The 23263-nt window shown below is 45.8% G+C and overlaps 1 protein-coding gene across 7 annotated transcripts in view; it reads left to right on the top strand.

The window, feature by feature from the left end:
• The window catches only part of PTPRU (protein tyrosine phosphatase receptor type U), a 378319-nt gene that overhangs the window by 192342 nt on the left and 162714 nt on the right, over nt 1-23263 (top strand). For all 7 annotated transcript variants that reach the window (XM_081201863.1, XM_081201862.1, XM_081201868.1 and 4 more), the window contains exon 7: nt 378-671. In XM_081201863.1, the coding sequence (XP_081057989.1) occupies nt 378-671 (294 nt within the window). The remainder of the gene's footprint in view (nt 1-377; nt 672-23263) is intronic.

Here is a 23263-nt window from a genome sequence, read left to right as displayed (position 1 = left end):
ATAGTAGCAAACAGAAAGAATATCCCATCTCCCCGGTTCAAAAGGCTGTAGATTGTTTAATTATCCAAAGGCCTGGGAGAAGAGGAATGTTTTTGTCTGGTGCCTAAATATATGTAACAGAGGTGCCAGGTGAGCCTCCCTGGGGACAGCATTCCACAAGTGAGGACCCACCACAGAAAAGGCGCTGTTCTCCTTTTGCCACCCTCCAAGCCCTTCATGGAGGAGGCACACAAAGAAGTGTCTCAGATGATGATTGTAGTGTCTGGGTCAGTTCATATGGGGACAGGCGGTCCTAGTAATCCACTTTCTTATTGATAACCATCTGAAGCTGGTGTGATGGTCTCTTCTAGTAACAACTTCTCTCTCCTTTTGGACAGAGCCCCCTACGCCCATTGCACCCCCGCAGCTGCTGAGAGCAGGCTCGACGTACCTGATCATCCAGCTCAATACCAATTCCATCATCGGAGATGGCCCCATTGTAAGGAAAGAAATTGAGTACCGAATGACCTCTGGGCCATGGTCGGAGGTTCATGCTGTGAACATGCAGACCTACAAGTTGTGGCACTTGGATCCAGATACGGAATATGAGATCAGTGTCCTGCTTACCCGGCCAGGGGATGGAGGGACTGGCAAACCTGGGCCTCCCCTCATCAGCAGGACAAAGTGTGCAGGTAGGAGCTTTCATTATCTTGGTTTTCAGTGAGCTTCCTTGTACCATGAAAACCAGTTGCTGTACCACCCCAAATGCATCTTCTACAACAGAGCAGTGATGAGTTGCCTACAGGGTAGTATTCATTCTTGCCCATGGGATCAGAAGATAGGAAGCTACTACATACAGAGTTAGGCTATTGTTCTGTGTCACTTGCTATAGTCTACCGCAACTGGCAGCGTAATCTACACAGACCAGGAGGCTTCCCCAGATCTACCTGGAAATGCTGAGGGTTGAAACCTGGACCTTCCTCATGCAATTCAGATGCCCTGTCACTGAACTATGGCCCTTCCCTCAAAACACAGACACATTAGAAGCTGCCTTATACTGAGTCAGGTTCATCTATCTACCTGATTAGTGCCAATCTGACTGGCAGCATCTCTCCAGGGTTTCAGATAGAGGATATTCTCCATCCTACCTGAAGATGCTGTGGGTTGAACCTGAGGCTTCCTGAATACAAGGTAGATGCTCTACTGCTGAGCTACAGTCCTTCACCTGCACAAAATATTGTAATTCCAAACCTCATGCCTACTAGCTGATTTCTTTTTTCTGTGCGGCTCTGCTTCCTGTGCTCTTAGCTGCTAAAATCAGCAACTTGCAAAGCTGCCAGCCAGATGCAGCCTGAAGAAAAGGAGGGGCAGGACTGCAGCTTTGTTTTAGGTGTTTGCGGCTGGGACCATAGCAAAAGCAAAAGGCTCGAGGCAATAGCAGTTTGTACATTGATCTAGCAATGCTAAGCATAAGCGTCAAGCATTATCCATCCAAAAGCCCATGCCCATGGAAAATTTCCAAAATGGCTTTGGTGATGTGCACTTAACAAGTGATCACTGGAAAGCCCAAGGCATGTTGCCAACACCTGTGCAGTTTAATTTAATGAAGATGGTCAATGGACCTTCAAACTGAGGGAGTGGGGACAGTAATTCAGTGGTAGTGCACCCAAGTTTGATCCTCCACATCTCCAGTTAAAAGGATCAGGTAATAGGTAAAGATATTTGCTCTGCTGTTCTCTTGGCAAGCTGCTGCCAGTCAGAGTAGACAGAAATATGCTAGATGAGCAAATAGCTTCACCTGTTACGGGGCAACTGCCTTTGTATCTAAATTGGAATTCTAAGATCTTTAAACTTAGCCTAGCTATCTGAATTTGGATTGCTCCAAATAATGGCCAAAGAAATGCTCCTTGCCAAGGTCTACCAGTGTATGGCATCAAGAGAGGTGGGACAGGCAGAGAGAAGACTGGAAGAGTAAATGGGTCAGGATGAGAAAGGGAGTGTGTACAATCCCTCATATCTTAATGCTAATTCGCAGATAAAATAATAGAATTGTAGAGTTGGAAGGGATCCTGATGGGCGTCTAGTCCAACCCCCTGCAATGCAGGAATTTCAATACATGGTTCCCCCATCCAATTTGAAACCTTACTGGACGCTGCTTAGCTTTGCAAATGTGCTAGCAGGTTTTTTTTTAATTGCTGCAGTCCCCTATGTTGCACTGAATAGGCATGGCTGTGGCTAGTTGCTATTCAGCCTGCTGGCCTGGTCAAGAGAAGGCTCAGACAGCAGCTTGTGTGTTCTTCCTCCTTGGCACTTTGAGAATCAATAGCTGAGTCACTTTGCATTTTACAAGTGTTGTGGTTCACAAAAGTGGCTTAGTCTGGAAGCTGACAGTAGGGATGTTCTTTGTTTGAGGCTCAAGGAAGCTATTTAAGTACCTGTCCGTCTGTCTACCTGGGAAGGTATTATGAAGTTCCTTAAGTCCTTGGCTGTCTCCAAGCTGGATGTGTTTACTGTCACTGATGCCTGCAATTAGGCAAGTGTTAACGACTAACCTGAGACAGCAAAGGGAAAGAGAGAGAATCTTTCCGACAGAAGCCGGCTCTTGCGATCCAGATTTACAGTTGTGTTCACCAACAGGGGCCACGTTAAACTGATAAATGATCATTGCTTCAGAAACCGAGTAAAGGAACAGTCACAGCTTGTTGGCAGCAGGTTGGATTAATAAAAGGCTGGGGATGAAGTGGTTTATCAGCCACTGGTGCCCATGGTCTATAATTTATGGCAAGAGTATTCATGTTTAAATCTGAATGGGTTTTGGGAAGATGGGTAAGGCTGCCCCGGTGCCCCAGGCAGAAAGGGAAATACTACGCTTTCCTCCCAAGAACTAGTACCTCCTAAAGGGTTGCTCCATTTAGTGGGAAGACCCTCATTATCCCTCTCTTGCTCTAAGGACATAGCTCCCCCAATTTCTTCCGAGTAGAAGGATGACCCTCTGATAATATTCCCATCTCTTTCACAGCATATAAGTCAGTGCCTACAGAACTGTACACATATCTTTTATACTGGCACTTCCACCCCCTCAAGTAGATGGAGCCAAGTGCAGTTTGGGCTTTGCCAGGCTGCATTAGGCTTCAGATGCTTCCAGGTTTTGGCTGAGACATCATCTCCTAAAACTCATCCAGTAAGGCATGCCGAGAGCTATCCAGGGTCCTGATCTGCTTAGAGATACCTTCCTGGACTTGTTGATCTTTGCCTGACCTAATTTTTCCCTGCCTTTTGCTCTGACCTGCTTATCTGCACTGACTTGGCCTGTTTATTACTACCACCGCCCTGTGAGTCCCAGGACCACAGCATAATAGGATAGTACTTCGTTCTATATGCTGAGAGTACAAGGACGTGAAGAATCTTCTAATAGGCTTGAATCAAAAGAGCAGCATTGGTTGCTTAAACACAGGCATTACATCAATGGAAAAACAAAACTCAACCAGACATTAGATTACCTGGATCTTAGATTTAGTGGACCTGGAAGACAAAGAGAGAGTAGCATATAAAAATCTAGGTATGGAAGAGAGGTGTAAAGAAATATGGGCACATTTTGTGCAAATATATGCAGCATTAAAAGAAAGCATTATTACAGACCATCTGGTATGTTTTCTTTGTCCTTCCCTCTCCCTCTCCTGTGCTTTCTTCATCTTTATTTCCCCCTCCCTTTCTCTCCCCTCTCCCCTTATTATTCCTTATTTAATTATCTGTCTTTGGGGAAATAAGGTGGCATATAGGGATGTTTAAAAGGCTCTTTTATAAACTACTACTAATACTCCAGGGTTGTAGGAACATGTGGGGCTGCCCTGAGGAAGCTACCTTATACCAAAACAGACCATTGATCCATCCAGCTCTGTGTTGTCTACGGCGCTTGGCTACAGCTCTCTGGAGTTTCAGACAACCTGGAGAGGCCAGGGGTTGAACCTGGGACATTCTATATGCAAAGAAGATGCCCTGCCACTGCACTACTACTTTCCCTGCATCCTTTGTTTGTCCGTTGGTCCTGACCTTTGTTTGAGCTTGTTCCTCAAGCCTGGCTCCTTTGCTTTGGACTTGCTCTTTGCCCCTGACTACTTCGTTGTCCCATGGCTTCTGGTTTCTGGCTCACCTCAGACTGTTGCCCACTGGCCGGCTCTGACACCAATGAAGGTCATACAAACACAGAAAGCTGCTTTATGCTGGATCATACTTCTCCATTTAACCCAGAATTGTCTATTCTTGCTGGTAGCAATTCCCAGGGGCTTTATCCATCATCTGTTATCTAATTATCCCAACAGGAGATACCCAGGATTAGAACTGGGCTGTTTTGCATTCAAAGCAGGTTCTCTGCTACTGAGTTATGGCCCTTCCTGAAATTGCTGCTGGATGGTATCAATTGCTCCTCCTCCTCTGTGCCACTGCTACTTGTTCCCTTACCTGCTCTCTCCATTATTTGGGAACTGCTGGATTTTTGTGCAGCGCCTCCATCTGGGTAACCTCCAAACTGTAGGTTGCAGCTTTTCAGTGTTCTCAGCCCCTGGTCTGACTCTGTCCAGTAGGCTGTTCATTGTATCCTTCTGGACAGGAAGGGATACAGAAGGGCTTCCTTACTTCCTTACTTGCACAACAATGTCTTCTTAAACTCTGGTGTTTCCGTGTGTGTGTGTGATATTCTATGAGCCTGACTTCTGATTTCTTTCCTTGCCTCTTGGTTTTCTCTATGGTTCTGACTTATTCCTCAATCCTGACTACTGGTTTTGCCTCAGAGCTCATGGCACTTCACCCAGGTGCCTATGGTCTACCTCTGACATCATCTTCTCCCTCTGATCCCAGTCCAGCAATGCCTGTTTCTTGCCCTACAGCAGGTGTGGGAAACCTTTGGCCCTTCGCATGTTGCTGAACTATAACTGCCGTCAGCCCCAGCAAGCATGGCCAACGTGGTGGAACAAAGGATCCCCACATCTGCCATGCTGAAAACCTGCAGAGCTGTTTGCCTCTTCCCTGAGTTCTCATCGGAACAGAAAAGAAGAAGAAGGAAGTCTGTTCTTGGAAGGCAGCAACAGCGCAAGGTGCCTGACCTCCTTTACCTCTCTTAAAATGCTACACCAGTCTTCAGCCTTGGGTGAGAAACTTGTCAGTGACAAAGATGGGAAATGGAACTAATTTCCACCATTGAAAAAAAGAAAGGGAAGGAAACCTTCGAGCCCTTCTAACCTAGACACTGAATTTGCAACTCGCGGATGTCTGAGTCTCTGCAGCTACAGGAAGTGTGTGCTCTGGTGGTTAATAATAGTGTCTCTTGAGTTGATTATGATAGGCACGCTCTCTTGTCTCCCTGGGCTGTGCATTATGATTCCTTTTAAGAGAAAAGTGCCCTCAGTAGGGGAAGCCATGTCAGCGGGAACTTGGGGAAACTGTTTGCTGCACGCAATGGGAAAAAAAATGGGCAGAGGGGGCTCTGGAACATTAACTGCTGCAAACAGTGCCAGTTGAAGTGCATGGCTCTGCCTCTGATTGACTTTTCCCTTTTCTTTTTCGGCAACGACCTCCTGCAGCATTTGCTCTGCTGTATTGTTCCCTGAGCCTTTCAAGCAGGCTGCTGGCTCTGTTGATGCAAATCCCATCTCTCTCTTTCTCTCTCTAGAGATGACTCGAGGCACCACTAACTGGATTGCCATAGTGGAGGCATGACCCGAATTGTTCCAGGTGTCTCAGCTGGGAATTCCCAAGTAGAGCTTGTTAGTGATTCAGGCTTCATTAGCAGTGCTTTCTGCTCTTGATCTCTGTCCCTTTGTTCCAAATTCAGATCCAGGCCACTGCCTCCCCTCAATGCTCCCTAGTTAGCAAACATGACCCAGACCTAGCAAAGTTTTTCTAGCAAAGCTTGTGCCCTGATAGCTGGGGCTGTAGCTCAAGTGTAGAACATCTGTGTTGCATGCACAAAGACCCACATTCAATCTCTTGCATCTCCATGTAGTACAGGGCTTGCCTGAAACCCTGTAGATCTGCTGCCAGCCAGTGTAGACAGGACTGAACTAGATGAACCAGTGGTCTGACTTAGTATTAGGCAGGTTCCTAAGGTTCTTCAACTTGGTCTCCCTACCCAATGTTTTGGACTACAACTGCCATCAGTCACTTCAGCATGGCTATTGGTCAGGGATGGTGGGAATTTGGAATCCACAACATCTGGAAGGCACCAGTTTCAGGAAGTCTGCATTGACAGAACAAATGTTCTGCCTGCCTGCTTAGTTTAGACTCTTGAGTCATATTTGGAGCAGTCAGCAATGAAAATAATTTTATTATTTATACCCCGCCCATCTGGCTGGGTTTCCCCAGCTACTCTGGGCAGCTTCCAGCACATAAAAACATAATAAAACATCAAATATTAAAAACCTCATGACACAGGGCTGCCTTCAGACATCTTCTAAAAGTTGTTTAGTGCTTTATCTCCTTGACATCTGATGGGAGGGCACCCCACAGGGAGGGCGCCACTGCCAAGAAGGCCAATTGATGAGAATGATGGCCAATTGTCATGGCTCAGGATTCCCTGCTCTCTTCTACAGGAGGAGAGGGGCTGGGTAGAGATGGCTTTATTTCCAGAGTAGTTTAACAACAGGGGCACTAAGTAGAGGGGGCGGGGGCCAGCCCACCCAAAAAAATCAGATGAAAGGGCTACTCCCCAGTGTGAAGTAACTGTATAGGAACTTAGCTCTTTACTGAGTCAGAGTGTTGGTCCACCTTGCACAGTATTGCCTACACTGACTGGCAGCAGCTCTTCAAGCTTTAAGACAGGTGGCACTTTCAGCCCTATCTGGAGATGCCAAGGGATTGCAGCAGGGACCTTCTGCATGGAAAGTAGCTGTTCTGCAACTGAGATACCCCATTCCCCTCAAAATGGGAACATAAAATGCTGCCTTATTCTGAATCAGACCACACATCCATCTAGCACAGTACTGTCTGCACTGATCAGCAGACTTTCAGACAAGGGACATTCTCAGTCCTACCTGAAGCTTCCAGGGGATTGAATCTGCTTGCAAAAAAGATGCTCTACCTCTGAACTATGCCCCTTCCACTTTACGGATCTAGGCACACACCTGCCTTTCCGTTTTCTGTATTCTTGTCTGGGCCTTTGTCTGTGCTCATGGAAGTCCCCTCCCACCATTGCCTGTCTCTCCACACCTCCTTTCTTCATCTCCCCTTTGCTCTCCCTGTCTGTCTTTTTCATTTTATTTCTGGTCAGTCCCCTGTTACATGTTCACTGATCCCAACATAGTTCACAGAGTGCTGGCACCTTGCTGTCTCTCTCTCTCTCTCTCTTCCCCACTCCCACCTTCAGTGGAAGTGCAGATTTGCATTTGATCAGCAAAGGAAGAAATGATTGCTGTGGGATTATTTTCTGCACTCCCCTCATGACAATTGCTGGGCTGCTGCTGCTGCTGCAGGGACAGAACGAGAGGCACCCAGGAATTGAATCATTCTACCAAGGGTGCCTGGCATTGTCCCCTCGCCTTGCAGGGACATCTTGTTCTCTTTGGGTACCCCAAAGGGAGGCTGAGGATGCAAAGGCATGTGAGAGGATGCTGGGAGCAGAGTTGGCTTGCCCTGTTCCTGTCACTTTGCTCTTCTTCTCTTGGGGCACTGTGTGTGCGAGAGAGGAGGAGGCTGGGAAAATCTCTCTGAGGTTCCTGACTGAACTGCCATGACCTTGTGGACAGTGCAGGGCATCACTTGACATGACATGTTGCCTTGCAGCTCCGGTGCTGCATAAAGGGAGCAAGCTCTACACTGACAGCATCCAACATCCCAAGGTCGCCCTAATTGGCTCTTTGGAGGTCAAGGATGCTGCCTTTTTATCTATTTATTTTCTTGAGCTGGGAGTGGGGTGGTCCGAGGCAGTTAAGAATGCTGTCTCATCCATCTGCAAAGTCACAGGGTGTGTTGTGTCCCACCCACGCCCTGTCGGGACCACCCTGCAGTCAGAATTGTCTGAGATCCTGGAGAGGGGAGATCCCACCGCTGGACCCAGTGCATTCCAGGTTCATGACAAGGCAGTGGACTCTGACAGAACACCCACCCCCAGATCAACACCCTGGTACAGTAGTTCCCAAACTTTTTCAGGGCACCACTCATTTGTTCCATAATTTCATCTCCAGTGCCCCCTATCCTGTAAAAAGCATTCAGAATAGCAGTTTGCAAGCTCTACTAAGGAAGATTAGAACACAATAAAATTCAAAACAGTAAGAATTAATTCCATGTTTATTCTAAATCCAATTAAAATTATTTAGTTTAATTAATTCATCAAAACCAATGACCTTGATCCAGTGACACCAGCTTTTCAAAGTCTGATAGCTATTTACACCTTGCCTCTTAGTGCTCTCTTGGGTAATATACCCCCTAAGGCGATGCTAGAAGATCAAACCTATCGTTTCTTAAGGAAATCAGCCCTGAGTGCTCACTGGAAGGACAGATCCTGAAGCTGTGGCTCCAATACTTTGGCCACCTCATGAGAAGACTCCCTGGAAAAGACCCTGATGTTGGGAAAAATTGAGGGCACAAGGAGAAGGGGACAACAGAGGATGAGATGGTTGGACAGTGTTCTCAAAGCTACCAGCATGAGTTTGACCAAACTGCAGGAGGCAATGGAATGCTCTGGTCCATGGGGTCACGAAGAGTCGGACACAACTAAATGACTAAACAACAACAACAAGGTGTGGTAAAGCACACTGCCCTGGAAGATGTCCCACCTGTGATGTTACTGTCATCACACCACCTGGTGTGGTGTGCAGTTTGCAGTTTGCAGACTTAGGGGACCAGATGTCCTCTTGAGTTCTTATGCCTACCAGTTGCTGAGCTTCACACATGCCCGTGGGATGCAGTGGATTGTAGTTCAAGAGAAGAGCACATGCTGTGCATGTAGAAGTTCCCTTCTTCAGTTCTTGGCGTCTCCAGCTAAAAAGTGGACCAGGTTAGCAAGTGGCTGGAAAGTCAGAGGTCTTTGAGAGCTGCTGAGAGTCATGAGTAGGCAACACTGATCCCTGGAGACAAATCATTTGGCTGCATGAAGCAATTTTCTGTGTTCCACTGGCAATGAGTCAGGTCCAAGGCTACCATCAGAATGTGCAGTGCATACATGCCAACACAAAACCTTCCTTCTCTGAGCCCTCCGTGGGATGAAGTGAGATGATAAGGAACATCAGGTGTCTCCCACTGATGCGCCAGAAAGAGGTAGAGGCAGCAAGGTCAACTGCTGCCAAGCTGTTGGTGATGCAGTGCTTCATTCAACTCATTTCCTAGTCCCACATATTAGTTCTGGGTCTTTGGTTGGATAGCTCCCATGCTAGAGCAGCTCCTGCCCTGCTGGACAGCTCCCTAGCCTTACAAAGAGCATGGGGAAGCTGAGCATTACAGCAGTATGGCTCTTGTGTCTCTGGTTACCAACCTCTCTATGTTTCAGAAAAGTAGTACAGCTGCTGGAAGAATCATTGGGCATTGAGAAGTGGTGCATGATATGAAAAGTTCCTCCATCATATGATTTGTTGACTCTACATAGTAGCCTCATGTGCTCTCTTGTGGGATTCATGAAAGCATCTGGTTGGCCACAATAGGAAACAGAATGGATTGCATTGCATTGCACTGAGAGGGAAATCTAAAATCTCCAAGTTTGAGTCATTTCCAAGTTAGGCCCCTGTGCATTTCAAGCAGTATTAAGCTGCTTTTAACAGTCATGGCTCCCTACAAAGAATGGTGGGAACTGTCATTTGTTAAGGGTGCTGAGAGTTGTTAGGTGACCCTATTCCACTGTCAGAGCTATAATTTCCAGAATAGTTTAACAATCAATTCCTCTTCCCAGGGAACTCTGGGATTTCAGGGAAGGACTGTGGCTCAGTGGTAGAACATCTGCTTTGCATGCAAAAGGTCCTAGATTCAATCCCTGGCATCTCCAGGTATGGTTGGGAATGCCACCTGTCTGAAACTCTAGAGTGCTGCTGTTGGCCAGTGTTGACACTCCTGGACCAATGGTCTAACTTGGTGCAAAGCAGTTTCTTATTATGTTAATTGTAGTTCTCAAATTGGCGGACTCATAACAACAACTCAGTCAGCACCCTTCAATAAATACAATTTTCTGGATTTTTGGCAGAAGCCGTGATGCTGCTTTAAATGTATAGTGCAGATGGGTTTTAATTTAAGAACTAGGGAAGAGTTTGGTCACCTCTACAGGTACCCATTAATAACTGCTGGTTTTCAGGAGCTGAATATATTCAGACAAGCAAATCAGAGTGCAACTTTTGCAGCACTTGTAATCAAAACCCCTCCTTTCTCCTCTTCTAGTGGAGAGCAGTACCCATCAAAAGTACTTTCCATAGTGGCAGAAATTCCTTCTGTGCCGTAATAGCACTATTGCCTGTGCCAGCCTTTTTCGGATGTGAACAGTTGCCAGCCTTTACTGGAAGCAGCCCTTGAGCACAGGGAGATTCCGCCTGCGCTGTACCATGTTGCCGGCAGTGATTGACACGGATTGAGTTGCTGCACCAGGGTGTACTACAGCTGTATCGGCAGCTATAAGCACAGGCAACTTTTGTAGTGGTGCTAATTGTATGGATATATTCAGCAATATTAATGCTTTCAGACATCCTTGTTAGCTGATCTTTGACTGAAGCACTTGTGAGGCTGCTTGCATTGGCCCAGGGGTGCCAGGCTGTCTGTTTGCGACTGATCATTTAAATAACACTGAACTTTAGAAAGGAGATTGAAGCTTCAAGACTGGCACTCTCCCAGCTCCGACTTGTGCTGTTCCTGAGAAACCATCCAAGTGCATTGGCCATGAGTTGAGGATTTGGGGTGGGGCTCTTCTACCCATGTCAGATATGGACCAGCAAGTCCTCTTATGTGGTATTTATCTCCTTCCATCAATTTAATTTAGGCCCATAATCTCTTCCAACAACATCCAGAGGCAGGGAAATCCAGAGCTGGGCTAACTCTTCTTTGTGCCCAATATAAGGTCCTAAGAAAAGGCATGTTGGATCAGGCCCAACACCCATCTAGTCCAGCATCTTGATCTATCCCAGCAGCCATGGAAATTATCCTGGATTCTGAGACACCTGCTGCCATCACATGATGGCAATAGGCCCAGTCTCAGTTGCTGCAGAGCTAGGATAGTGAAAATGTGGGCCCTGGACATCACAAGCAACAAGGCTGGGGATGCTGCAACAGCTGCATCTTTCCATTAATCCTTGCATCTTCTAGTCAGGTGTTTGGATTGCTCTGATAGTCCCACCTTTTAATCTAACTGGCTCTGGATGTAGCTACTACTTGGTTAGGAGACTGTGTGCCCCATATATACCACCCTGAGCATCCTGCAGGATGAGCTGGACACCCATGTAATTCTCAGCACCACAGCCGAGATGTGTCCCTCATTAGATTGGTATGTAAATTGTGGAGCCAGCAGTTGTATCATCTCACGTAGGCCTGCCAATTAAGGAGCAAACTTCTTCCTATGTGGCTTTGAGCCGAAAAGTGCCCTGGGATTGATATGTATGTGTTTTATTAGTTTATAGGACAATCCATTGATAAATACTCCCTGGGTGGCTTACAAACAAGACGGTATTAAAAATACAATGCACTGTAATTAAAATCGACAATACGCAATTATAGTTGGGATGAGCAAGGTGGATTAATTTGCTTCCATGATTGTTCTGGGATTCTTGCAATTTGGATGCAAGAAAAGCTGCTGGATCAGGCCAAAGATCCATGCAGTCCAGCATTCTGTTCCCACAGTGGCTAATCGGATGCTCACGAGAAGTCGGTCCTGAGTGCAACAGTGACCTTCCCACTTGTGATAGGCATACTGCCTCTGGCTGACAGTGGGAGTGGGACATAGCCAGTGTTGATGGTAGCCATTGGTAATTTGATCCTCCAATGAATTTTTCTAATCCTCCCTTTAAGTTATCCATGTGGGTGATCATCATGGTTAATTCTATCCCAGTCTTAATCTGGTCAGTAATTCCATTTCTAGAATGTAGCTAGCAGAATTCTTCATATGTGCCATTTAAGTGTTAGTAAGTTTTTAATTTCAGTTTAAAAATGCAATTGTGCAGTCATGTCCTTCTGTCACTTCAGCTTCCGTCATAGTTTTAGTTTGGTGGGGGTGGTGAAAGCTTTGCATGGAGGGGCATAGCTTTCCATGAAATCGGAAATAAATAAAAGTTTTGAAAGAACAGCATCTTCTATTACTTCAGTTTTAATTTGAAAATCCCCGCTGTCACCATTGCGCTCCTTTGCAAATTAAAACAACAAGAAACAGATGTGGAAATTACTTGTGGGGAGAATGAACTGCTAGGTTTAAAACACAGACAAAAAAAACACACCACCCCTTCTTTCAAAATTTAGCTGTTCACTTTTCCTCCAGAATAATGCTTCTCTAGAATCCCAACTGTATCCCACCTCACCAAGATCTGATCATGCACATAAACACTAAACTGTGGTTTGGTGCAGGGGAAATTAGCATGGTGCTAGAAGCGGTTGGACCCCAACTGATCTGGACAACATTATAGAAGCAGAAAACTGAAAAAAACAAAATGAAGACCCTCCCCCTCTCATAACATTAGAACTTGTGGACATCCACTGAAGTTGAATGCTCAGAGATTCAGGACAAATGAAAGGAAAGTACTTCTTCATTCAGTGCATAGTTAAACTTATGGAACTTGCTTGCACAGTGTTGGCCAACACCCTAAGGTAAAGGTAAAGGGACCATTAGGTCCAGTCGTGACCGACTCTGGGGTTGCGGTGCTCATCTCACTTTATTGGCCAAGGGAGCTGGCGTACAGCTTCCGGGTCATGTGGCCAGCATGACTAAGCCGCTTCTGGTGAACCAGAGCAGCACACGGAAACGCCGTTTACCTTCCCGCCGGAGCGGTACCTATTTATCTACTTGCACTTTGATATGTTTTCGAACTGCTTGGTTGGCAGGAGCAGGGACCAAGCAGCAAGAGCTCACCCCGTCGTGGGGATTCGAACCGCCGACCTTCTGATCGGCAAGTCCTAGGCTCTGTGGTTTAACCCACAGTGCCACCCATGTCCCTTTTGGCCAACACCCTAGATAGCTCTAAAAGAGAATTCGACAAACTCATGGAGGAGAGGGTTACCAATGGCTACTAGCTGTGAAGGCTGTGTTCTGCCCCAAAAGTTGGAAGCAGCAATGCTTCTGAATACCAGTTGATGAGAACCACAGTAGAGGAGGGAGCTTTTGTGCTCACCTCCTGCTTGTGGGTTTTCCACAGGCATCTGGTTGGCCACCTTGGGGACAAAATGCTGGACCCTTGGCCTGAACCAGCAGGGTCTTCCTATGTTCTTAATCTCATACAGAATCCAGTTACTGTCCCTGCTTCATAGTCACAGCTGCTTCAATAACTGAGGGACGATGCCTTCTTGGGAGCTACTGCACCGCCCCCAAAGGTCCTCCTATCACAAGAAAAGCCATGGTTCTGATACATAGAATCATAGAATCATAGAATCATAGAATCATAGAGTTGGAAGAGACCACAAGGGCCATCGAGTCCAACCCCCTGCCAAGCAGGAAACAACATCAGAGCACTCCTGACATATAGGGCAGTTAACCAGATGGTCAGAGGTGGTGGTGGTGGGTCATGGTTGGAATTGAGCAAGCAAGATGGAAGGACAAGCATATTAATACCATTGATGTTTATAGTCTGCCAGAGATGCAGAGAACACTCAGTAACTTGTATTGATGAGGTCATAGCCTCAGGTCCTCTGTGCTCATGTCCTGCAGCACTTCCATACCTCAGCCTTGTTCCTGTGTGGTGCTTTGACCTTGCTTTTGACCTTTGGTATTTTTTAAACATTTGCTATAATACCTTTAGCTTATCCCAGAGCAGAACAGGCATTGATTCTGTCCTGCTATCTCACCCGCTTTGGGCAACTGCTCACCTCTGCTCCGGCGACCATGACCTCAGCCGGCTGTCAGCAGCTTTCTTGACCAGGCGCCCTAGAATAAAACCCCCATGCTTGATATTCATCTCACTATTCAGCTCTGAGAACAATTTAGGGTCTTGTTGCCCTGCTCATGCTGGATCCTGCCCAAAGGGCCTTAGCACAGCTCTCTGATCACCATCCGCAAATCAATATGGGCTCCCTTCTTAAATGTGATAGTCGGAATGCCTTCGGATACATCTTGAGAGTTCGAACCAAGTTCAGGTCTCGGTTTCCCCATGTGCCACTCTGATTAGTTAACGCTTGTTAGGCTGTGTCTCCATTTCCCACACTTCAGCGTTTGTGCAAGTGTTTGCGGAGGCGTGCTTCCAAAGTATCTGTGATTCACAACAATTGAAAGTGATCATGTTGATAACATCTTTCAAAGTGATAGTATTCATTATTCCCATTAATATTCTCATTAATGATTCTTGTGAATAATAGGGAGTTGACTCAGCAAGCTCATATTCCCCCCGCCACCAAGCAGGTTTTGTATGCATATTTTTGATTATCTTTCTTTCCCTCATTCCCCATGTTTCCCCCTATTTCTTCCCCCCATTCCCAATTAAAGCAGAATGCCTGAGGAAGTCGGTCTTTGTGATGCAGTCTTTGAGATGCAGGCTAACCTTCTGGGCTAGAGAGTGGTTCAGAATTTAGTCATCCACTGGCTTTCACACTTCTTGAGTATCCCGCTACAGTTCTTGGCTAATCCCTCCTCCCCACAACTAAAGTGTCTTTTATACCACCACCACCACCACCAAACAACAACAACTTACCTGCCCTGCAGCTTAAGGTCCTGGGACAGGTTACAACAATTAAAACAGGAAATCTGTTGTGCTAGTGGAAAAACAGTGTTGCATGCAGCTTCAGAATTTGCTTCCACCAATTCCTGGTTTGTCATTAAGTGTAAAACAGGAGTTATGGTTCAAAATAAACTCTGGTCCAGGGGTGGGGAACCTCTGGCCCACAGGCCAATCTTCACCCCACAGGGGGTCCCCTTTGCCTTTCATAGCCATTTTCCTCAAACCACTCCCAGCTGTCAATCAGCAGACATCACTTAGAATGTCAGCTGATGGGCTGGGAGGGTGGGACTCAATTTCCTAATATTGTGGGTTCCCAGTAGGGTTTAACCCCTGCATAACAGCTGACAGTGGGTGGTTAAATCTTGATCTGTTTAGCTGAGCATGCCTGTTCCCTCTTTGGAACAGAGATGCACAGAAAAAAGCAAGCTGCAGAAAAACAGGGGGGTCTTCTTGCTTTTGCTGCATGCTGCTGCTCCATTGGAATAGGTGCCTGCAACAAAAACAAGCAGGTCCAGTTTCCCCCCTGCATCACTGCATAAAGAAGGCGTACTTCCCAGAGGGAGGAAGAAAAGAACAGTGGAAGGTGCTCTTTTAGATACTAAGGTTCCAAGCCATTTATGGCTTTATATGCTAAGATCTTGGACTGGATCTAGTAACTCTCTGCCAGCCAAGGTGGTGCTTTCAGGACTGGTGGCTCATGGTCCCATTGGGCTTTCTTGCTTACCAGCCTAGTAGTCACTTTTTGCACTAGCATCAAGGGCAGCTGATCTACTAAAGGGCTTGGATGCAGAGCATCACTGTCTCACAGTGTCTTTATCTGCTTCCCTGTATCCACCCGCCTGCCTACAAGTGCTTCTCTTTATATGTCAGGATGTTAGCTTCTTGGAACTTGGATGGCGCCTTTGATTCCTAGGAACATTATTCAGCTCCAGGCTTCCTTGGTCTGTTGCGCACCAGCAGGTATAGCAACGTGCCCCTCTAAATCTTACTTTATTTGTTAATTTATGCCTTTTCAGAGCACCTACATTAACTAGGTGTGGTACACAAACAAAAACAAGACAACAGGCCCTGCCCGCCAGGCTTACACTCTAAACGGCAAGACAGGGAAGTGAAAGGAGGGAGCATAAAGCAGTGAATTGTTCACAAGCATCACAGCTGGTGCAATACATTCTGCTGCCTGAGGCAGGACATCAAAAGAGTGTTCCCACCCACAGACACATTCCAAGTCGAAGTGCATAATACATAAGACTAAGCAAGTTATTTTAGCACCTGAGGGGGAAAACCCCACAAGAGTCTGCTCCTAGGAGTGAAAATCCCATGAGTGACAGGCACTAGGAGTCAGATTCCTCTTCCGCAGGTGATGGAGGCAACGACTGCAAATCTGAATGGACAGGTATGCAAAAGCACGGCTACAAGATGAACTTGTGTGGTCAGTACCCCCCATCCCCACAGCTCAAGGATGTGATATCGCCATCCCCTGGCTTCAAGGACTCGCCTGTTCAAGATCCTGGAAGATCTTAGGCTGCACTGCTCTGTTGCAGTAGGAGATTGCTAGAGACTGCTGAGCCCCTTCAAGTAGAGCAGAATTTTGCAGCATGGGTGGTGTTAAGAATTAGGCTGCACCTGGTAATGCTACTATAAAAAGGGCTTTATTGCAGCTTACTTGTTCCTGGAACAACTTCAGATCTTAGTGTTTTTCAGAGCACAGCTTGTATCCAGCCTGGTGTTGTGTTCAGTCTGAACCTCATCTTACATTCCAATTGAGCTTCCCCAAACCTCATTGGAGGACAACAAATAGCAATCGTAACATAACTGAGTTGGAAGGGACCTTAAGAGTCATCTAGCACAACCCCTGCAACACAGGAATAACAGCTATATTATCTCTATCTATCTATCTATCTATCTATCTATCTATATCATCTATCTATCTATCTATCTATCTATCTATCTATCTATCTATCTATCATCTATCTATCTATCTATCATCTATCTATCTATCTATCTATCATCTATCTATCTATCTATCTATCTATATCTATCTATCTATCTATCTATCTATCTATCTATCTATCATCTATCTTCTATCTATCTATCTATCTATCATCTATCTATCTATCATCTATCTATCTATCTATCTATCTATCTATCTATCTATCTATCTATCTATCTATCTATCTAAATTTGTATAAGGAATCTCTGTGAGACGGCCGTTCAATCTCTGTTGAAAAGCCTTCTGTGAAGGAGAGTCCACCATCTTCCAAGGCAGTCCATTCCACCACTGAACAGCTCTTGCAGTCAATTTTTTTTATTCTAAAGCTTAGTTGGAATTTCTTTTCTTGCCATTTGACTCCACCTGTTTGGGTCCTATCTTTTGATGTAGCAGAAGGCAAGCTTACTCCATCTTCCATGTGACAGTACTTCAGATATTTGGATGGAGAAGAATCAGCTTTAGTTGTATGTATGTAAACTATGTAAACTATACATGTAAACTATGTAATTTAGTGATTCCAACTCAATTGAGCTTCGTTTGCCAGTACAGTTGCTGCTGCTGATACTCTTTGCAATGATGGGGAGGGGAGGGGGGCGGCATTAGAAAAAGAAAGAAAGAAGCTGTGCACCTGCCATGGCTAAAGGTGAGCCCCACCCTCTAAAAAACTGTTGAGGTGTTAATCTTCACTGCCATTTGTGCACAATTCTGCCAGAAACAGCTTGGTCAGAACTAGGCATGCTCAGTGAGACACAGGACTTCCTTAGGAAAGAGGAAGAGACAAAGGAAATGGAATGGAGCAGCCTGAAAAAGGGAATGGCTGGCTGGCTGGAATGCTAAACAGGAGCATTAGGAAAGAAATTACATTTAATTTGCATTGGGGGGCTAATTTTCCTAATTTGCACTTTCAGAGACACTATATGAGCTGAAACACGGCCATCCTTCAAAATTCAGTTCTCTGAATTTTGCAGTGCAGTTCCCCAGCCAAGTAATTTGTGTAATTTGTCTCATGAGACCAGGGCCCTGCAGGATCTGATCTCTTTCCGCAGGGCCTGTAAGACAGAGTTGTTCCGCCTGGCCTTTGGATTGGAGCCAATTTGATTCCCTCCGCCCCCTTTTTCTTTTTTCTTTTCCTTCTCCTGCAATGAGGCTCCATTTTAATATTTTAATGTTCCATTATTTTAATGTTGTATTTTATTTTTGTTTTTAAGTTGTAATCACTCATCTTGTTTTTATTATTGCTTGTAAGCCGCTCTGAGCCCGGCCTTGGCTGGGGAGGGCGGGGTATAAATAAAAAATTATTATTATTATTATTATTAAAACTGCTTCTGCTAGGGTAATGTGTTCATATAAATGCCCATTTTAGTGCAAATAGCACACAGAAATGCATTGTGTTTGGCAACATTGCTTTACAAAACTGCGTACATTAGGCAGAATTGCAGACAGAACTATGTATATCAGGGGAAATTTGCACTATAATTTTGATTATTTTCATGAGGACATAAAAAAAAAATTCTTAAATTTCTGATTTGGAAATTTGGAGAATGGAACTTAAGAATAGAAAAATTAAAAATTGAGAGAAACTGAAGTTGACGGATTCACCCGTCTCTGAGTACAATATTTGTTCTGGGTTCCACTTGGGCTCCCTGCTTTGATGCCAGGAATCTGAATTTATCCTTCGTTATTGAGATAAACAACCTTTGTATTTCACAGTGGCAATGAAGCCAGACTCCTTATGAAAGCAGACAACTGCTATTGATGTCAGTTATGATAACTAATTGAGCCTCTCCTCAATGACTCTGTCAAGTGTGCGTCCCTTTCAAGAGCCTGATGCTGAACTCGTTGAAAAGGCAAGGGCTTCTGTCCTTATTACGTTTGTTATTTGGAGCTTGCTGGAAAGCCCCCTTCTCCTTGCAGAGCAGAGCTAATCAATTTTCCCTCCGTGCCGTTGCCTAATGAGTCCACATCAAAGGCAAAAGTCTGATGAGGAATGAGAAAAACAGAAGACTGCTGAGAGGATTTATGAATCCCAGGGAGAACATGATTCATGCCCCTTCTACTAATTCTGAATCAATCAGTGTTGTTCCTAGTCATCTATCCTAGCTCTAGGAACCTAGAAACACAAGCGGCTGCTTTTTACTGAGTTATGCCATTGGTCCATCTAGCTGAACATTGTATACTTGATGAATGGGGAACCTGTGGCCCTCCAGATCTTGACAGACTACAACTGCCATTATTCCTGACCATTGACTGTGCTGGCTGGGACTGATGGGAGTTGGAGTTCAACAGTGTCTGGAGAGCCACGGGTTCCCCATTCCTCATCTACAATAACTGGCAACAGCTTCCCGAGGTTTCAGGGAAGAATGTTTCCCAGTCCTACATAGAGATGCCAGAGAGTGAACTGGGACCTTTCTGCATGCAAGACATTTGCCTTTCCCCTGATGCCTGTGCACATCCCCAGACCTTTTTATAAAAACTTAAGCAATGTCTGGAATCTATGATATTCCCCCTGAACTTATGGTTTTTCTGGGAGCTTCGGTTGTGGTGATGTATTGGTAACGAGCAATTTCTACTGGAGAACTAATGGGCAAATTTCCCTCTGGACCTCAATCTCTGCAGTCCTACATGCATTGGCAGGTCTTGTAGTGTGTTGTTGCTATGATCTGTCTAATCAGTGGCAACTGGTGTCCATTGTGACTTGTAGGGCAGAAGACAGGGAGCCCAACAGTAGGGGGAGCCAGAGCCAATGCCTGATAGAGACAACAAAGCCTAGTTTTGTCCCCATCTTCCTCTCTTCTGTTGTGGTCAGCATTTGGCACTGAGGTCTGGGCAGGGGGATGGAGTGCTCTCAGACCAAATGCTCCTCCAATATCATTCACAGTTCAAAACCCCCAGCCTCCGGTTCGACCTGGCTGCTTGCAGCCTTTCTCTCCTCTCTTCTTGACTCGCTGCTACTCCCACTCCTGACCCCTTCCTGCTCTTGACTTTGACGCCTGCCGATCATCCCTCCAACATGGCTCCACCGCCCTCCTCGTCTGACAAGGCTTCACCACCTTCTGTTGCTCCTCAGTCCTTACATAACCCCTCTGCCAAACATCCACCCAGGGAAGTTGGGTTGACAAGGGTGCCCAGCTCTTCTACACCTTAAGTTGCTATCCCAATATTGGGTACATATTGTGCCTAATGGATTACAGTTGTGGGGGTAATGCACCCCTTGTCTGTTGCTTGTCTGCCCACCTGCGAGCAGCTGTAAAGAGTGGAGTCAGGATTTCCCCACCTGCATTCAGCTGTCAGCGGAGTTGCGCTGTTGTCCACATGCTGCCAGACCCTCAACTGGTGTTGCTCCTCTCTCCTTGCCTGCTGATGTGCTTGAGGTGACAGTGGTGGTGGGGAAGGAGGCGCTGGGGGCTCTCCTCTGATCTGATCAGCTTCTGCCGGTGGCTACTTCTTCTGCTCAGTGTTAGATCTCCAGACTCCACTAGCCTTCTCCACTAGCCTTTTCCAATCATCGTGAGACACTGTGATTCCACTGCTGAGTGCTCCTCCCTGTTCCTCTTGCTCACCTCTGTGTTGATTGCTCAGGGAGCCACACGACAGTCCCCCAGCTCCTGCTGGGGACTTCCCAACATCCTCCTCCTTGGACCAGGGATGCCCCACGACACCTGCTGAAATGTAACAGGCAGTGTCATCCCTTGAATAAGCAAGAAGATAGGCAGGTGGGAGCTGGCTGAGGGCTGAGTAAGGTTGCTGGGGCAGTGTCCCACCTGCCCTAGTAAATCAGACTCCACTCTTTCTAACATATTGGCAGACTTGTACTGCATGTGATTTCCTTATTCAAAATATTTTAATTCCATATTTTGTCATAAGGTCCTTGATGTTCAGTGACAGATTAAAGCACGCCGAAGCCCTAAGCTGTCATGTTAAAATGCTGCATAGCATCACCCCCCCAACTCCCCCCAAACAAAACGTTTAGTATTCCAACAGAAAGGACAACGAAAATAGAAATGATTGTATTTCATATTTGCATATATACTGGCACATAGGCAATGATGCAATTAAAAACTAACAATCCAACTAAAACAGAGAATGCTTGTCTCAGAGTCTCCCTGTTTCCCCTTTCTTTAACCAATTATGTAAAGCTTGCAATTTATTTTTCTTTAACATGCATTTAGAGGCCCCACAAAATTTGAGGCCCTAAGCTGTAACATACTTAGTTTGTGCATAAATCAGGCACTGCTGAGAAATGGCTACTGGCTGGAATCCCAGTTAGAACTCACATCGCATATGTTGCTAAACACCTGCACTGCTTGCCAGCAGGATTGCCAAGTCAGGAGTATCCCAGACCCTTAGATTTCAGGGCCCAAGCCAGAGACCTAGAGGCAGCCCCTGGTGATGACATGGGATGCCCCCCTGTAGTGTAGTGCTGGATCTTTCAGTGCCACCACACTCTTCTATTTTGCCAATGTGCATGCGGGCTCCACTGATAAAATGCACTCTTGATACTTGCATTGAGACTGTTGTTTACCAAAGCTCTGGTGCGCTTGTGCAGTGACTGAAAAAAACACTCGAAAGCAAACCTGATGTAAAAAGGCAGGGACTTGGGGAGGCCAGGTTGAAATCCTCACTTGGGCCATGTCAGTACATTTACAGCAGCACTGTAGCACTATAAACAGTCATGGCTGCTGCCAAAGAATCCTTGGAATTTAGTTAAGGGTGCTGAGAGTTGTTAGGAGACCCTTATTCCCCCACAGAGAGCTACAATTTCCAGAGTGGTTTAATAGTGAATCCCTCCTCACAGAGAACATTTGAGAATTCCCTTTTCTCTCTTTTGCTAAAAGAAAGTCACATTAAAAATTAAAAAGCAGCATACCTTAGCTCAACAACTTTGGGCAATTTCTGTTGCGGTCCCAAAAAATAGGGGTTGTCTTATACATGGGGGGTGTCTTATACACGGAAAAATGTGGTACATACCAAAGCCTGAAAGAGAATAGCTTGGGGGACTACCAGATATCCACTGGGAGGGAATTCTGCAACTGGGTTGCTGCCACTGAGAAGACCCTGCTTGGTGTCATCACCTTGTAGGCCGTCCTTGTTTGAGGGGACCATGGACAGGGCCTCACCTGCTGATCTCAAAGCCTGAGCCAGTAGATATTAGGGAAGGCACTCCTTTTAGTACTTGGATCCCAAGCCATTCAGGGCTTTGTACACGAGTACTATCACCTTGAAATGGACCCAGTAACCTTCAGGCAAACAGTGCAGTACTTTATGGATTGGTGGCGCATCTCATCGCTCCACATAAGAACCTGGCAGCAGCATTCTGCAGCAGCTGTGGCTTCTGGACCATCTCCAAGGGAAGCCCCATGCAGAGCACATTGCAGTAGTCCATTTGGGAGGTTATCAGAGAATAGATCACTGTGGCCAGGCTGTCTCAGCCTATCTATAGCTGGCAAATCAGTTCTCACCACTGAGGTCTTTTAGGCCTCGAGTGATAGTTTGGGATTGAGAGGTAACTTCAGAGTACATACCTGTTTCTCAAGGGGAGTACTACCATGTTCAGAACAGGCCATCTACCAAATATACAGACCCAGGAGCTACCTGCCCACAGTGTCTCTGTCTCTTCAAGATTCAGGGCCCTGACTCTGGAAGTCTCTCCCCTTAAAGTCTTGCTGGGCAGCAAGTCATTATATTTAAAGTCCCTGTCGAAAACCTTTACTTCCCCCCAGGTCATTTAGACTTCTGTTCTTAGCTTGGATTTTAGCTGGCCAGGTTATTGTTGTTGTGTTTGGTTTATAAGCCTTGTGAATTCAAAGGTGTGGGTTTTTGTTTTTTTGATCTGCCTTGGAAGCTGCTCTTTAGAATGGCTTTAAACAAAAACTAAAAACCAGCTATCAAATCCTTAAACCAACCAACAAAACATCATACGCATTGCAAAGATGGCATTTAAATCAACAAGAGAGGCTTGTAAATCACCATCTAAAGAGCTCAAGAGGTTCTCTTGGTTTTTCAGAGCACATTCAGACACATTCCGATTCCTACAAAACAACTTCGGAATACAGAGATAAAATCCAGTGGGACACCATTTCCATTTTAACAACTGCAACAACAACCCAAAATCATGATAGAAATGGTAATTTTATTGAAATGTATCCCCACTTATATGTTGCCACCGCAGTGTAAATTCAGGCTCTATGTGGACAACTAAAATACCTTTAAAATAACAGCTATAGAAAAACAACCCTCATAAAATTGATAGATTTTTATCATTATAGGAGAGAAAAGAGACAGAGCGGTTAGATTGATTGGTCCGGGTAAGCTGCCAAAGACCTGAGAGGGATGCTATGGCTGCATTTTGCTTCGTCTGGTATTTCACCTCGCGCTGTCTCTTCCAATGATGTTTATGAAAAATTCCAAATATTTAACCAGAAGGAAGTGCCCTGCAGACACAGGGGAGCTGTCGTTGCCTGAAATATTGCGAGAGTTTGCTCGT

Source organism: Podarcis bocagei, assembly GCF_964188305.1.
Source record: "Podarcis bocagei genome assembly, chromosome: 7".
Taxonomy (NCBI): domain Eukaryota; kingdom Metazoa; phylum Chordata; class Lepidosauria; order Squamata; family Lacertidae; genus Podarcis; species Podarcis bocagei.
The sequence above is the reverse complement of the archived record's forward strand: the minus strand, read 5'-3'. Positions and strand labels throughout refer to the sequence as shown.